Below are 16,174 nucleotides of genomic sequence, written 5' to 3' on the forward strand. Positions count from 1 at the left end.
TTCAACTGGTTCTATTACCGAAATATGGTTCCTTTCCCTCCACTTGTTTGATGTTCCCAGACTCTCTGTTTAACAAAGGCTATTCAAGAGTCCCTCTGTAGAGTCAAGAGAGAGGGAAGGGAGAAAGGTATTTATGGGGGGGTCATAAACCTTACCCACAGGCCAACGTCATGGCAGGAGTCAATGTCAATATCAGTCAAACCTAAGTCACGTAAAACACCAGGACTGCTTGAATTGTCAGGTCCGTCAGTATTGTCAAGTCAACTAGAACCGTCATCAGTCATAGTCAGGTCTTCTTGGCCGTCAGTGAGAATGTCAGGTCTTTTCTGTACGTGTTGCTGCAAAACTGCTGGGGAAATCATTAGTCACATGCAAGCAGTCAAAGTCAAAGTCCTCTAAAGCCATAAAGGGAAAGACATTGACTAGTGTAGCATTTTTTCTCAATGACACGGTCATCTGAGAAGGGTTTATCACTTTAACAGGAAGCCACCCATCCCCCCGCAACAGAGCTACAGTCCTGACTGACCTTTTTGTTGACCTTGAACTGCTGGGCTCACTAATGACAGCAATGCCATCTGGTTCTGTGTTTCCTAGTCTGCCCCAGACTAAGTGCTCCTGCATAGGCTCAAGAGTCACAGCCCCCTTTAGTCTAACAGTTCCAACTTTGTCAGGTACTTCACCGTCTTTCCATCTCTCCATGTTAGCCATCATGCTGATTAGCCTACCCTCCTCACCACTGTCACTCTCAGCAGTGGACACCTTTTTCCAGAAGTCACCAGGTGTATCCAGCTGGTGAAGGAAGTGCTTTAGGATATTACTGCCTAAGATGAGGTCTTCAATCTAGCCTTCAACCACCAATGAATGCATGGCGACACTACAGCCGTACACCTCTTATCTCCAGTTCACAAACTCCCAAAAGACTCGTCTTCGACTCACCACAACCAACCAAAACCGGCTCTGTAGGACTCAATTACAAGCTTCTCAACACTATTGCATGCAACAGCTCCGGTAAGACACTAGAGCTCAGGGTACAGGCCATCGACCCACTGTGAAACATAGCTCTCACTTCCACTTTGCCTCCTATTAACACTTTGACATAAAATAAATCATCATAACTAGAGAGTCTCTGTGTGTTCGCATAAAACCTCACTTTGTTCCTATTCCCTTTTGGAACTGACGGTTAGACAGTTGTGGCCTCTGCTCCAGCACACGCTCCAGCATTGCAAGGATACGGTCCATCGGCTCAGCAGAGCCTTGAGTAGCCTGGGCTATGGAAGGCACCGGGTTAGGTGGTACAGTGGCGGGTCTAACAGCAGGCATGGTGGGAGGCGTGACAGCAACAACCTCTTGCTTCAATGTTTTGATGACTGGGGCGGTCCACCGCTGTAATGGCTTGCAACTTAAAAATAAGCGACAGTTCGGCATCAGGGCAATATCTGAGGAACATGACTGAGCTCTCGAGATGGGTCTTAAACACTCTTATTCTGTCTCTTCAAACAGTCCTCAACAACTTCCAATGCCCTGTTCAGTCTGAGCCAACAGGCTGTGCCCCAGTCAGAGGTAACGTGGCATAAAAGTCAGCGAGGGGCATGCTTCAGAAAGCAGTGTCACAGAAATGTTTCAGTATGTCAAAGACAGGACTTGGGCAAGTGCCATGCTCTACCAACTGAGCCACATTATAAATTGACATCACAAACCACTTGATGTCTCAATGTAACTCAATTACTGTATTGTGCATAGTTTTTCTTCATGGTGATGGAAAGTCTACAGGTACAAACCTAGATGACCAGCCTATGTACAATACAGTAACATACATTTATGTTAACTAGTTTGTAAGGGTGGTAAATTGATACTGCATAAAAAGTGGATGTTTTCCATGTTATTTGATTAAGAAAAATATAACATTTTATGTGGATGTTTTGTGTCTTTGCCCATAACTTTGCAGCTTTTGATGAAAATATTTGAGGACAGAATTGTATTCTTTCTGATTCCATTGGAATGACAATCGCAGAGAAAGGGACAGGGTAACAAATCTTACAATTCCAACTATTGAATCCTGCATAATACTGTTTTTAATTATACAACTACATTTTGGGCCAAAGCGGAGATGCAGTAAAAATGTTTTTGCCAGCAGTACAGATGTCTATATCAGTTCGCTAATACTAGTAAAGGCCCAGTGCACTATTTTTGTTTTATGAATATACATTTTTTCTTCTGATTATTCAGGGGGTGTTGCAGCACCCTCAGCACCCCTACTTCCCGTGGCTATGGATATAGCTTGCAATGTACTTTCTTAAGATTTTACTTTTCTATACCACATATTGTATAGCTGTGTACAAAATCAAAATGACCTTGTTTTTTGTGCATTTAAAAATCTGTCAATGGTATAGAATGTCTTCCAATGGTATACATAATTGATAGAACTGCAATACATAACTCAGATATGCTCTGAATCTACACAGAGAGCGGAATTGGTTTGTATTCCCCCCAAAAGTTATTCTAGGTCAAATCTAAAAAACTATTTATTTGAATCAATGTTCCTCTGGAGACATAATATTAAAGTTATAAATATCAGAGGGTGGGGAGGGACTTGTGTCAGTGATCTCGACGAGCTAGAGATCACCTGCAGAGATGTAGTACCTTGTGTACTCGCATATGATTATTACTGGTTACCATACAGTACATACACTGCCGGTCAAAAGTTTTAGAACGATTACTCGTTCAAAGGTTTTTCTTTTTCATTGGACTATTTTCTACATTGTAGAATAATAGTGATGACATCAAATCTATGAAATAACACATATGGAATCATGTAGTAACCAAAAAAGTGTTAAACAAATCCAAATATATTTTATATTTGAGATTCTTCAAATAGCCACCCTTCGCCTTGATTAAATATTTCTACTGTAAATGTTATATACAGTGCATTCGGAAAGTATTCAGACCCTTTGACTTTTTCCTAATTTAGTTACGTTAAAGCCTTATTCTAAAATAGATTAAATTATTATTTTTTCCTCATTAATGTACACGCAATAACCCATAATGACAAAGTGAAAGCAGCTTTTTTGAATTTTTGCAAATTTACTACAAATAAAAACAGAAATACCTTATTTACATAAGTATTCAGACCCTTTGCTATGAGACACAAAATTGAGCTCAGGTGCATCCTGTTTCCATTGATAATCCATGAATTGTTTCTACAACTTGATTGGAGTCTACCTGTGGTAAATTAAATTGATTGGACACGATTTGGAAAGGTACACACCTGTCTATATAAGGTCCTACAGTTGACAGTGCATGTCAGAGCAACAACCAAGCCATGAGTTCGAAAGAATTGTCCATAGAGCGCTGTGTCGAGGCACAGATCTGGGGAAGGGTACCAAAAAAATATCTGAAGGTCCCCAAGAACAAGGTGGCCTCCATTATTCTTAAATGGAAGATGTTTAGAACCACCAAGACTCTTCCTACAGCTGGCTGCCCGGACAAACTGAGCAATTGGGGGAGAAGGGCCTTGGTCATGGAGGTGACCAACAACCCAATGGTCACTCTGACAGAGCTCCAGAGTTCCTCTGTTGAGATGGAGGAACCTTCTAGAAGGACAACCATCCCTGCAGCACTCCACCAATCAGGCATTTATGGTAGAGTGGCCAGACGGAAGCCTCTCCTCAGTAAAAGGCACATGACAGCACACTTGGTATCAATCAAAAGGAACCTAAAGACTCTCAGACCATGAGAAACAAGATTATCCGGTGTGATGAAACCAATATTGAACTCTTTGGCTTGAATGCCAAACGTCACATTTGGAGGAAACCTGGCACCATCCCTACGGTGAAGCATGATGGTAGCAGCATCATGCTGTGGGGGTGTTTTTCAGCGGCAGAGACTGGGAGACCAGTCAGGATCGAGGGAAAGATGAATGGAGAAAAGTACAGAGAGATCCTTAATTAAACCTCCAGAGCGCTCAGGATAGACTGGGGAGAAGATTCACCTTCCATCAGGACAATGACCCTAAGCACACAGCCAAGACAATGCAGGAGTGGCTTCGGGACAAGACTCTGAATTTCCTTGAGTGGCTCAGCCAGAGCCAGGACTTGAACCCAATGGAACATCTCTGGAGAGACATGAAAATAGCTGTGCAGCGATGCTCCCCATCCAACCTGACAGAACTTGAGAGGATCTGCAGAGAAGAATGGGAGAAACTCCCCAAATACAGGTGTGCCAAGCTTGTAGCGTCATACCCAAGAAAACTCGAGCCTGTAATCGCTGCCAAAGGTGCTTCAACAAAGTACTGAGTAATGGGTCTGAACACATATGCAAGGGTGATATTTCAGATTTTAAAAAAAATTAAATGCTGAAATCATGAAAACCTGTTTTGCCTTTTCATTTTGGGATATTGTGTGTAGATTGATGAGGAAGAAAAAACAATTGAATACATTTTAGAATAACGCAGTAACATAACAACATGTGGAAAACGTCAAGCGGTCTGAATACTTTCCCAATGAGCTGTTTGCCTTGAACCCATCTTCTTGGATAGATTCAATAAGTGTTGAGTGTGAGAGAAAGAGGCTTTCTCTGGCAGATCAGCTGTGTGTAGCCCTGTCCTCTTTGCCTCGGTGTGGATGATTTCTCTGTAGTCCAGGATTACCCCAGGGATTAGCAGCCCTGCCGGGCGGCACATTGGCAGCTTCCATCGATGGGAGAGATGACAGTTTCCATCATCATGTAGTCCCAACTCCAAACCTCCGGTACACTGCGGCTTAAAATGAATCAACATCAGATTACATGGGCAGGACAGCAGGGGGAGAAGGAGTCACCCATCACAAACACAGTACAGATTAAGAAGTTGAACAAGCTCTCTCCTCAGCTCTCAGGGTGTGTACAACTAGACTGTCTTCTTATGGTCCAGTTTGGGTTAGTTCACAATCACATAGCTATAAGAAACCCCTACTGCAAGAGTAAAGGGTACGTAAAAGAAAACAACATGCTCAAATAAATATACAAGACTCATAATCGTCTTCATATTCTGTATTGATGGATCCACTCAGTATTTTTGATATATGAGTTTGCCCAAAACAATACAGCCAAGGTAGACACCCCTCTCTGTAGTCAGTGACAATGATAGTTAATGTGTCTAGTCTCTGACATTGACATGAAAATGAGTTTCAACACTTGAACAAGGTGCGTGGGAAGGCACTCCCCAACATCAGCTACCTCCATCTGTCAAATAGAATAATGACATACTGTACATTGAAAACACATTGTTTCCCTTGGCATCCACATCTATCAGCAGCTTATGGACACTATTCTATTCCCACTCTGGCAGAGCTCTGCTGCTGTAGCTTTGACATCCATCAATGACAATAGAACCCAACTAAGTTGTATTTCCTGAGGCACTGCTGTTTTCGCTAAGTTTTTTTCTCCGGTGTCTCTTTTTTCTTATGCAAGGATGTGAGGTTGACCATGCGGTCGGATTTTAACAAAGGCTTACGAAGTAGATGTGTTTTTTCTTGCCCAGAGTGAGTCTTTCATTTGAAAGGCCACGAAACTGTACAGGTATTTTCAATGCAATAAACAGGACAAAAAAAACTTAAGGCAAACTGAACTTAATCAAATAAATGTAGCTCTATCAAAAGAAAACCCAGGCTACAATAATGCCTGAACACCCGGCAGCATGCCAACCTTACCCTGACTTTCTCTCTCTCACACAAACAAAGATATGACATGGTTTAAATAGGAATACCCACAATGCATTGGCTAATGAGAAACAGCCATATCATACAATGATAAATTACCATTCATAATGCATGAAATTCAATCTAGAATTATTCAGCTCATAGACATGAGTACAATTACTGTACCAGCACACATCTCAATTAAGTTGTGAACCCATCAGTGGCAATTTTAGCATGTAAATCTTGGTGGGGCAAACAAAAACAAACATTGGGGGATGCATGCCAGCAAAGCTACAACAAAACAATAAAAAATACATGAATTGTACTATAACGGTGACAAATGGTGCCCACAAACTGTTTGGGCCTACATAAAGCTGTCCCAACAGCAGAGTCCCAACAGCAGACGTGACACGAGCTAGGACGGACGTAGTCAATATAACTATTTGTTCAGCACTTTTGAAATGTACAGCGAGAGAATTCAGAACATGGGCCATTCTTACAGCGTTCTCTCTGTACACCAAGTCAGAACCGTAGGATAAATAAAGGGGGCATGTAAGCAGACGGTGAAAGCTCTTATAATATTCAATGATTATATTTCTCTAAAACCGGTTACAGGCTACATGTGCACCATCAAGTCAGAACAGGAAAATAGACTAAATTATCAGGGTGAGGCACATGGGCTACTAACAGCTTACTACACAACATACACTTAATTTGACCTTCTTAGCTACAGTATACATATCTCCGTGGCATATTACATCATTTATGCAGTAACATACAAGACATTTTTGGACTCACCTTGTTGTGATGTGCTTGTACACCTTGTAGTTAGCTTGTACTCCATGGTGCAGCTTGAGTAGGTAAATAGAGGATCTAAATGACCCTATGGCACCACAGCACTACAGCAGCAGAGCCCAGGTACTGTACCATCATATCACCACCACACAGTTTATGACAGAGCTGCAGCGAGGGGAGAGGTGTAGCTCAATGTTGCTTTTGGCATCTTCCCCCTGACTCTCTATCCGTGAAGTCTGGTACACAATGAGTTAAGCGTGGCCATAGAGAGTCTGTTAGCTATTGCCATAGTGGAGCACCTCAACCCCAACCCAATTCCTGAATAAATATGAAGTGTGTGTGTGTGTGTGTGTGTGTGTTCCCTGGCATCTGCTTAGGATTCTTGACTTGAACAAGCCCCTCACTGCTCACAGGGTGCTCCAATACAGGGGAGTACAGCTGCAAGCGACAGCAGTTACAGCCGTGTTGAAAACTTCAGTACCTCTTGCTGCAAGATCTTGCCAGCATAGGGAAGAAAAAACACAACATGAGAGGTAAGGAAGGCTTTTGAGGCTTTGTTCACTTTGTTACATATCCTAATCCAATATCTGCACACCCCGAGCACAATGTTTGTTGGGTTAACCCACAGTCTAAAACTGTTGCCAAAGCTTTAGGAGAATATCAACATTACTGTGGTTGACACAAATATTTAACTTCCATGCAGTATGGCATAGACCTGTCTTACTCTTGACAACTTTGTCAAAATCTAGAGTTCTCTGTATTCTAATGACATGACAACCCTTTAGACAATGAGCTCCAAACACTGATAATTGCTGATGTAACTGACTGTAAGGAATATAGGCATGTAAAATACTCCAAATCCACCAACATACAGTGAACTACTCTTATAATTCCTCATCTATAGCCAACAGGGGGCACTAGAATTCCACCACTATAGCATTAACAGTAGGCGTTTAGCCTCATTTACCTCATGCATTTACAGATGAGCCAATCAGAGATGGAGAGCATCATGTCCACCATGTCCATCACATTCGTATTGCCCCACTTATAAAAGTTGATGAAAGTTATGGCAATATGTCATGTTATATCCCACCCAGATTCAAAACTGGACAGGAAGGAACATCTCCCCTAAAAATAATTGAACAAATCATTGGAGAAAAGTTTAATTTTTAAAGAGCACCCTCTACTCTAAAACCTACAATGGGATATTGTCAAAACCCCAAATACGTAATTTATGTTCTGGCCTAACAGGCTATAGTCTACTGGTCAAGTGTAATTAGCAGTATGTACAGTAGTCAGGCTATTTTTGTAAATCATCCGCAGTCCATCTATCTCCTCATCATGGATGTGGAATCCCAAATTATCATGGTTTTGTTTTTAATTTACAGATGCTGTTAAATCCTGTCGCCACCGCATAGGACGTGCTCTGACCGGATGACATGATGCCTTTAGTGCCCCAAGGATTGTGCACAAGGCAGTCGATGATCTGTGAATCTCACTGTACATTGCAGCGGCGTCCCGACGATGGTCAAAGTTGGGTAGACGTCTGAGTCTAGTAGCGGATGCAAGGACTTCAAAATGAATCCGATGGAGTTTCTCTATCAAATAATCGCATTCAATATGGCGGCATAAAGGATAAAGTTAAAAAGGAAAACAAAGAAGAAACTAGGTTGATCGCAAGGACTTGGACAGGACGTCTCCAAACTCGTTACGCAGAACTTTTCCAACATTGAGACCGTATCTGATAGCTCAATGCATAGTTTATGTGATACACGGAGTGCACACGACAAGGCTGTATTCTTCTTACAGGTGTGATTTTGTAGGCTACACTAGGCAAGTTCTCTTCCTGGGTAGAAATGAATGAAGTATACCCCTATTCACTTTGATGAAACTCCGAGCCTGGGAATTTACATGTAATAAAGTGACAGTTGGATGCCAAAATGAGTGTTTACTCTCATATCTGGAGGATTTTACAGATATTCCTAGCGACGATTGTCACAATTGTCACGCAAGGTATGTACCATACAAAAAGGGTTACAATCAGCCTGAGTGACTATCTGTATATTCTGTTATATTTGTATGTTTTTGTTTGGTACATATTTAATTGCAGACTCTTTATGATGTTGAAATAGTATACATGAGTATTTAGGATTATTTGTATTCCATTAGACAATGTGTAACAAACGAGTTTATTATATGATCAATGAGCTGATATGAGATAGACAGTATACCCTTGTGGTTGAAAATGTATTTAACTTTTATAGTTTCCTCTGAAATGTTATGCCATACTTTTATGAATACAATATGCACACTGCCATCAGTCAATTGGCTTTGCAACATAGTTACAGACTGCAATTTCACCATGGTAACTTGTTGTTGTGGTCAACTGCCCCTATATGACACAAAAAGTCTCATTTGTCCAGTTGAATAAGACAATGGCTTGAAATGAGAGTGCCTAGTCCAGTTTAGGTGCCACTCAGATTTGTGAGAATACGGGCATAAAGGTACAATAGGCCAAGGAGGTCCACCTTAGTCTAATTACTCCAAAGTGCATGTTAAGACTAATCAAATCTTATTAAGGCTTGATTTTTAGTTAGAGTTTATGTCATTGAGGGTTAGTGCTGATGTAACTTGCATTTAGATTAGCAAACCTTATAAGGATGAAAATGTTTTTGATTATGTACTGTGTACCAGTACTTTATGGGACATTTGGCACTGTCATTAAGTTCCAATAATGAAATGGACATACATTTGTATTTCCTTAGTTTAGTCTCAGTGTGCAGCAGAGCTTAAAAAGAGTTTCAGTGCATATTAGCAGAAGTCCAGAACACATTATTGTACTCATTCACATCACCTCAGTGATGAAATGGACAGGACCCTATGGACTTTGATTAAAAACCCAGCAAATATTCCACATCACAAAGGCATTGCTGAAAAGCTTTTAACTGCCTCAAAGACAGCTATTTCCAGACGATGTGGCCCTCCTGAATTATAATAAACAGACTGGATAAAGAGGACAAAAAGGGAGAAATCCTGATAAAACCAGCTTTAAGAGTCTCATTGGATATAGCAATCCCTACCAATCCCCACACAGGCCTAAGCATCTCCCTCCCCTCCTCCTCTCCCTTTCTGTACACATATGATCAGTGCTCTATCAAGTTTCTATCTTTATGTAGCGGTTGCAGGGACATAGGGTCTTTTCAACAAGTAAACCATTGCTATTAGGAGAGCTTTCTTCCTAAAATACTTAGGTCATGCCTGACTTTTCCTCTGGGGAGAGGACACAGCCAATATGGAAGTAAACAGTGTCTTGACCTAAAATTACAGACTCTATTCAACACTTGAAGTGGAATAAGTGAGACATCTGTGTCATGACTCTGTCATGCCATTTGAAGTCGGATCACGCACAGGCTGTTCTTCACGAATATAAACATTCCTTATAGCACATTGGAATGCATGGAGTTGAACTGTTACTGTTCTTTCAAAACACCACGCAGCATAGGCCAGGTTTGTTTGGTTTGTGGTCATCTTAAATCCGTGGGTTCCATCAAGACAAACTCAAGTTGAGTAGCTTGTCAGAGCGTGATAGATAATTCTGTATTAAAAGAGACATTGACATGTATACTTGTTGGTCTCAATATAATGCTGCTGAAAATAGCATCGAATGACAGCATGGGTAATCTTTTGTTTCCTAGTACCAACAAATAGCCTACTGTAATTGCACAGTAGCCTACAGTAAGTACAGAGCTTATACTCTTAAGTGAGCAATCCTGTGCTGTCCAGACATTGGTCAGCTGGCAGCTTTACCACTACTAGGAACAATGCCAAGCAGACCTACATACATGTATAACCATGTCATTAATTAGCTTTTGCCTCAGTCTCCTCACTTTTCTAGCGGCCTTAATTGTTTGACTGTGTCCAGTGATCCTACTGGTACTGTAACCCTGTTGTTGTTACCCCCAACTTTAGAACATAGGGCCTAATGTAGTCCTGTCCTTCTCCCTGTTCCTTGTGTTCTAATGCCTTGATTATTTGCTGTTTCTAACAGGCCCACAAGTAGTGACTTATTCTGAGAAAAGGGACCTGAAGATTATGTTTAAATGTCGCCTCAGTCTTGTTTAATCAGATCTGAAAATCTCTCTCCCTCTCCCTCCTTGTTTCATATCAAATATACTATATTTAAATTGCTTAATGCAATTGCAGTTTCATATTCTCAAGAAATATAGACTATCCTATTGTACAAATGTAACCTATACACAGATGTTTTCATTTGGAATCAACTGTAGAATTTGCCATATGGATTAACAGCATATTGTGTTGTGCTCGGCATATGGATTCGGTTGTGCATTGGATGTCTCATAGTAGCGTGGGGAATGCAAAGTGGGTCAACTTTGAGCAATTTTTATCTCCTAAATGTTTTGGCATTCAGGTCCAAAAAGTAACATTTTCTGATCACTTCTACCAAGTATGGAAGGTTTCCTTCAAATAAAAAAGGGGTGTAGTCAAAAAGTGATTGAAATGATTTAGAATAATCCAAGAGGGAAAACAACAATGTCAATGGAGACAAGTGAATTTCTGCAGACCAGAATAGATATTGTTCTTCTGGACAGGGAAATAGAAAAGTCAAAGATGTCAGTCTCCAAGTTGGGTGATTGGAGCAGCTATGTGCTGAAACAGCTGGTGGAGGAATTTGGCTCCTTCTTTATCAGCTTTATCATGGCGAGAGAGGAAATACAGTACATACGCAAACATATACTGTAGCTTCCCTACACAGTGGAGAATCAGTGATTATTGTCTCAGCAAATGAGACTGTTAACATACAGTATATACTCACTAGTGCATTATTTGCATTGAGCACAATTGTACCACCCCTCTCAGATTTTAGAGCTAACTCAAGTGTTCTTAAATACATTGGGGAGCACAGATGACCAGTCAAACCCAGCTTGAGAAAGATATAACAGCCTGTGATATGTATCTCCCTCCTGCAGAGATGCCAAAGCAGAAAATGCTCAGTGAGTGTTTATTCACAGTGGTGGGAAATACTGCCAGCTCTGGTATTAAACAGCACATCTGTCAATGGTCACTGGTGGAGCTAAGGGGGAGACCGTCCCTGTCCCAGTCCAGGAAGATGATTGAGATACTGTACATGTCCGTGTGAGAAAAATAAAAACATCCATTTGTGTTTCTCTTTGGAGGTCACTCTGTAGACTTGGCTCCGTTGTGACACACAAACTGTTTCCCTGACTGTGTAAAGCTCTCCAAGCACTGCACAGGTGTCTGCTTGGTGATAAAAGCAGGTCGAAGGAGGGATGATGTAGAGACCTGTCACACGCCACAAACCGTGAGGGACAAGACTTAGATAGACTTCGTTTACAAAAAGCTCCAAGCCCTCCGCCTCAGGAAAAATAACCACAACAATCCAGTGACAGACATGTCATTCTCTCTGACATCTTTTGTCATAATTTGACCAATGGAACAGAAAGGCGTGTCACTACACATGCAGATAACATTATAGGAAAGGAATATTATGGACATTTTGGGGGGGAATCTATCTAAACTCTGTGGTAAGGACACGTTTATGACAGTTATAAGATCAACAGTAGTAAAGAGGGACATTTTTGATTATAGCTACAAACAGTTGACTCATCACTGGCACATAAGATGCATGCATTGTGTATTAGTTCATAGTTCATGATTAATCAAATTCCGTTACATTACAGGGCTCAGAGTCTCTGTCCTCTGGGCAGAATAGAATGTGGCAATTTGTCATGAACAAGCAACTGATTGTATTTTGTGTCATTATACTGCAAAATCAAGCTATAGGTCTACACTTAAGTGGAGAATAGACTGTTTCACACTTTTTCTAACAGACAGTTTATTAGCAAAGCCAGAGTGCTGTTGAGTGCCATTGAGTATGAGATCATCTCAGTTAATGAGCACATACCAGGCTGCTTCTCTCTCTCTCTCCCACCAAGTAGGCCAATTAGCCTCCCATTGACAGTGCAGCCTCAGGTCAGCAGCCATAATGTGTAATCTATCAAAATGGGGGCAAATGAGAGTGGATGCTGGCCTGTGGACCTGCGGCTCAGTTCACTTCCAGAGAGACAGTTGTGTCATACCCCTCATGCTTTTATGCCGGATCAGAGAGCTCTAATGCTGTTGTCCCCCTCGACACCCTAACCCTACTCCAAACACACACGCCATGAACATGCTGCCCTGTGTAGGACCAGATCAGCCTCCACCTAGGTAGATCAAGTTGTTTTAAGGCATACAAGTCAATGTAGCTGGAATTACATCATTTACAGGGAGTAATCCCATTTAATTCATCTCTGATGTGTGTCATCGGATCATGCAGATATTATTGCTTGCTACTTTGCCATTTGGTTTTACATAAAAGTTTTGATCTGAAAGAAGAGGGAGGATGAAAGTTAAGTCACTTCTGCAAAGCACAACAGAAAACACACCTCTTTTAACAGGGAAATCATAATGAGTAATAGAACACACCTGAGTGTCATAATTGTCTCTAGGATGGTCTCTGCCTCCCTCTGGTGACAGGTGGAACCATGACACCAAGTGTTCATGACAGGTAGTCCGTCCCGCACTTTGGTCATTTTCACTAGAAATCACTCTCATCTGGGTATGGGATTGACTTGATTTGGATGATGGATGATATCAAGGGAATGTAGTCTGTTCTGCTGCTGTCCCACCAGTGCTCCTTCGCCACTGCATCACACACAGTAATACTCTTAGCTGCTCCTGCTATGATTTCTAATATAAAGACCCTCTTGTATACTATGGGAATTTGAAGATGAAGTAAATGGTCACTTTAATGATGACGTCCCATCTAGTTGATCAGCTTGCCTCATGTCTAGTTCCTGGACATTTCTGGATGGTTTCTTTTTGGCAATTCCCATTAAACTAATATTTTATTGGGATATCTTTGTACTCAGGTAATTATTATGATTTTGTACTTAATGATTGAGGCCAGCTATTATTCCTGTCCACTTCATATAACCATGATACAATGGATCCTGTTATAAAACTCCTGATCCTGATTGTGGTTTGTAGCCCAGAGTTGAGAGAAACTGACCAGTAGCCGGAAGGTTTGTAGGCTATTAGCAGAGGTTAAGGGTCTCTAGTAACTCAGTAGTCCATACAAAATGATGAACATGAATTTCCTCTACATGTCATCAAAACAACACTGTCTGTTAACCTACGGGTAATGTTTTGTCTCTTGCTTTCCCACAGAGTTGGACAGCCGGGAGATGTCAGACAACACTAAGAGCTCTCTGCCATTCCCTGTGTTCCTTCCAGTGAACTACCAGGTGAAAGACGCAGATTACTTCTTTTTGAAGGAGGCCGGTCAGGACATCATGAGGAACTCCAGCATGCAGACACAGACACAGCCATTTGTCATCCTGAGAGCCAGCCGGCCTCCTGCTGTCAACGCCAGCTATGGGCCCCTGTCCACGGAGCAGCCTGTCCCTCTAGACCTGGTACAGTCTGTGCAGCTGTTCCGGGCCCCAGGGGTATTCACCTACAACTGGAAGGTCCAGTCCTTTGTGCTGACCCCCCGGGTCTACTCATCCATGCCCAAGGTGCGGGTGTTGTTCTATGTGGCCGGGAGGGACTGGGACAGGGGAGCAGATGGGCTAAAGGATGAGTTGCCCTGTGTTACGGTGTTTGCCTTCTGGCAGACTGAGGAGGTGAGGGGCTCCTGTGCCCTTGGAGGTCTGAGGGGCACATGCATGGCTGAGCTGGAGCCTGTAGCCGGCTGGTTCAGTCCCGCAGCAGAGAGCTCTAGCCCGGGGAGGTTGGACCCAACAGAGGTAAACACAGTAGAGCTGTACTACCAGGCCCGGCCCAGTGCATATGGGAAGTGCAGGGAGGGCGATTGGGATCGCTGGGGCAGCTCAGAGCAGCAGCAGGCTGAGTACATCCCTGTGACTCCCATGCAGAGGATCAGCAGTGTGCGCCTCCTTCAGGTGCCAAAGGGAGCTCCATCTCTGTCTCAACTCAAGCTGGGAAAGGCTGTTGTCATCCAGACTTCCTCCAAACCCCTGAAGAAGACAGATATCGCCACTTTCTACATCCTCACGGCCAGCTCCTCCTTCCTGGAGAACTTCACTCTGCGGTGAGTTTCAGATGTCATGTTTGATGTTTTCACTCATACTAACCTTGACTTTTTATTATGTCAAGTCAATTATTATAAAACAATTAGTTATCTAATTGGGGCGGCAGGGTAGCCTAGTGGTTAGAGCGGTGGACTTGTAACCGGAAGGTTGCAAGTTCAAACCCCCGAGCTGACAAGGTACAAATCTGTCGTTCTGCCCCTGAACAGGCAGTTAACCCACTGTTCCTAGGCCGTCATTGAAAATAAGAATTTGTTCTTAAATAAAACATCTTGAATATTCAGAATTCCAAATGCAAATGAAACTATTTTACCCATTAAATAAAGAAAAAACTATGGTAAAACTATGGTGAAGTGCTTATCAGACCAATAATTGTTCTGCAGCACACTGTGGTTATAATTGGTTAATAACAGTTAACCCTATTTGCTGAAGTACTGCCAATGTATTGCACAGTAGCCTTACTTATCTCGACGATTTAGCCACACATGCCTAAACCCTGTCCGTTAGAAATATCCAATGAGATTTGAAGTGGATTAAAATATTTATCTGAAAATATGATAGTTTTTAGCGTTCTTACAGGGAATTGAGGCAGATTATTGAAGTTAAATTGAAAAATTGTGGAGAGTAATGATATTCAGAGCTACAGTGGCAAGAAAAAGTATGTAAACCCTTTAAAATTACCTGGATTTCTGCATAAATTGGTCATCAAATTTGATCTGATCTTCATCTAAGTCACAACAATAGACAAACATAGTTTGCTTAAACTAATAACACAGAAATTATTGTATTTTTCTTGTCTATATTGAATACATAATTTAAACATTCACAGTGTAGGTTGGTAAAGTATGTGAACCCCTGGGCTAAGGACTTCTCAAAAAGCTAATTGGAGTCAGGAGTCAGCTAACCTGGAGTCCAATCAATGAGGCGAGATTAGAGATGTTGGTTAGAGCTGCCTTGCCCTGTAAAAAACACTCACAAAATTTGAGTTTGCTATTCACAAGAACCATTGCCTGATGTGAACCATCTCCAAAAGCCTTGATGTTCATCAGTCCACGGTAAGACAAATTGTGTATAAATGGAGAAAGTTCAGCACTGTTGCTACTCTCCCTGGGATTGGCCGTTCAGCCAAAGACTCACAGAAATCTCTGGAACATGCTAACATTTCATGAATATGTATAATTGTTTGTGTTATTAGTTTAAGCAGACTGTGTTTGTCAATTGTTGTGACCTAGATGAAGATCAGATCAAGTTTTATGACCAATTTATGCAGAAATCCAGGTATTTCCAAAGGGTTCACATACTTTTTCTTGCCACTGTATTTCAACTTCCCATGCAGTCATCAAGCGTCTCTGTGTCACTGTGATGGAGATAAAGTGTGCTCGGATGTTGCTTTCTAGTGGCTCAATATCTGACTGATGTCAAAGGATTGCGTACAGTGTGCTGTGCGTCTTATTATAATGACTGCGTATGTGTATAGTGGGGATTACAGGCAAAGCCCAATTTCATAATTTCAAGGCAGTGCCCGTTCATTATGTTAAATGTCCCGGTTGTACTCGAGGACAGAGCACCTGCACA

The 16,174-nt window shown here is 41.8% G+C and overlaps 1 protein-coding gene across 1 annotated transcript in view; it reads left to right on the forward strand.

The window, feature by feature from the left end:
• The first annotated feature begins 7,538 nt into the window (after window positions 1–7,538).
• Window positions 7,539–16,174, forward strand: part of LOC115111194 (transmembrane protein 132D-like) — a 44,387-nt gene continuing 35,751 nt past the window's right edge. Inside the window, exons 1-2 of the mRNA XM_065011530.1 lie at window positions 7,539–8,480; window positions 13,716–14,601. Of these exons, the coding sequence (XP_064867602.1) occupies window positions 8,408–8,480; window positions 13,716–14,601 (959 nt within the window). The 5' untranslated portion in view covers window positions 7,539–8,407. The remainder of the gene's footprint in view (window positions 8,481–13,715; window positions 14,602–16,174) is intronic.

Source organism: Oncorhynchus nerka, linkage group LG27, assembly GCF_034236695.1.
Source record: "Oncorhynchus nerka isolate Pitt River linkage group LG27, Oner_Uvic_2.0, whole genome shotgun sequence".
NCBI classification, from domain to species: Eukaryota; Metazoa; Chordata; class Actinopteri; order Salmoniformes; family Salmonidae; genus Oncorhynchus; species Oncorhynchus nerka.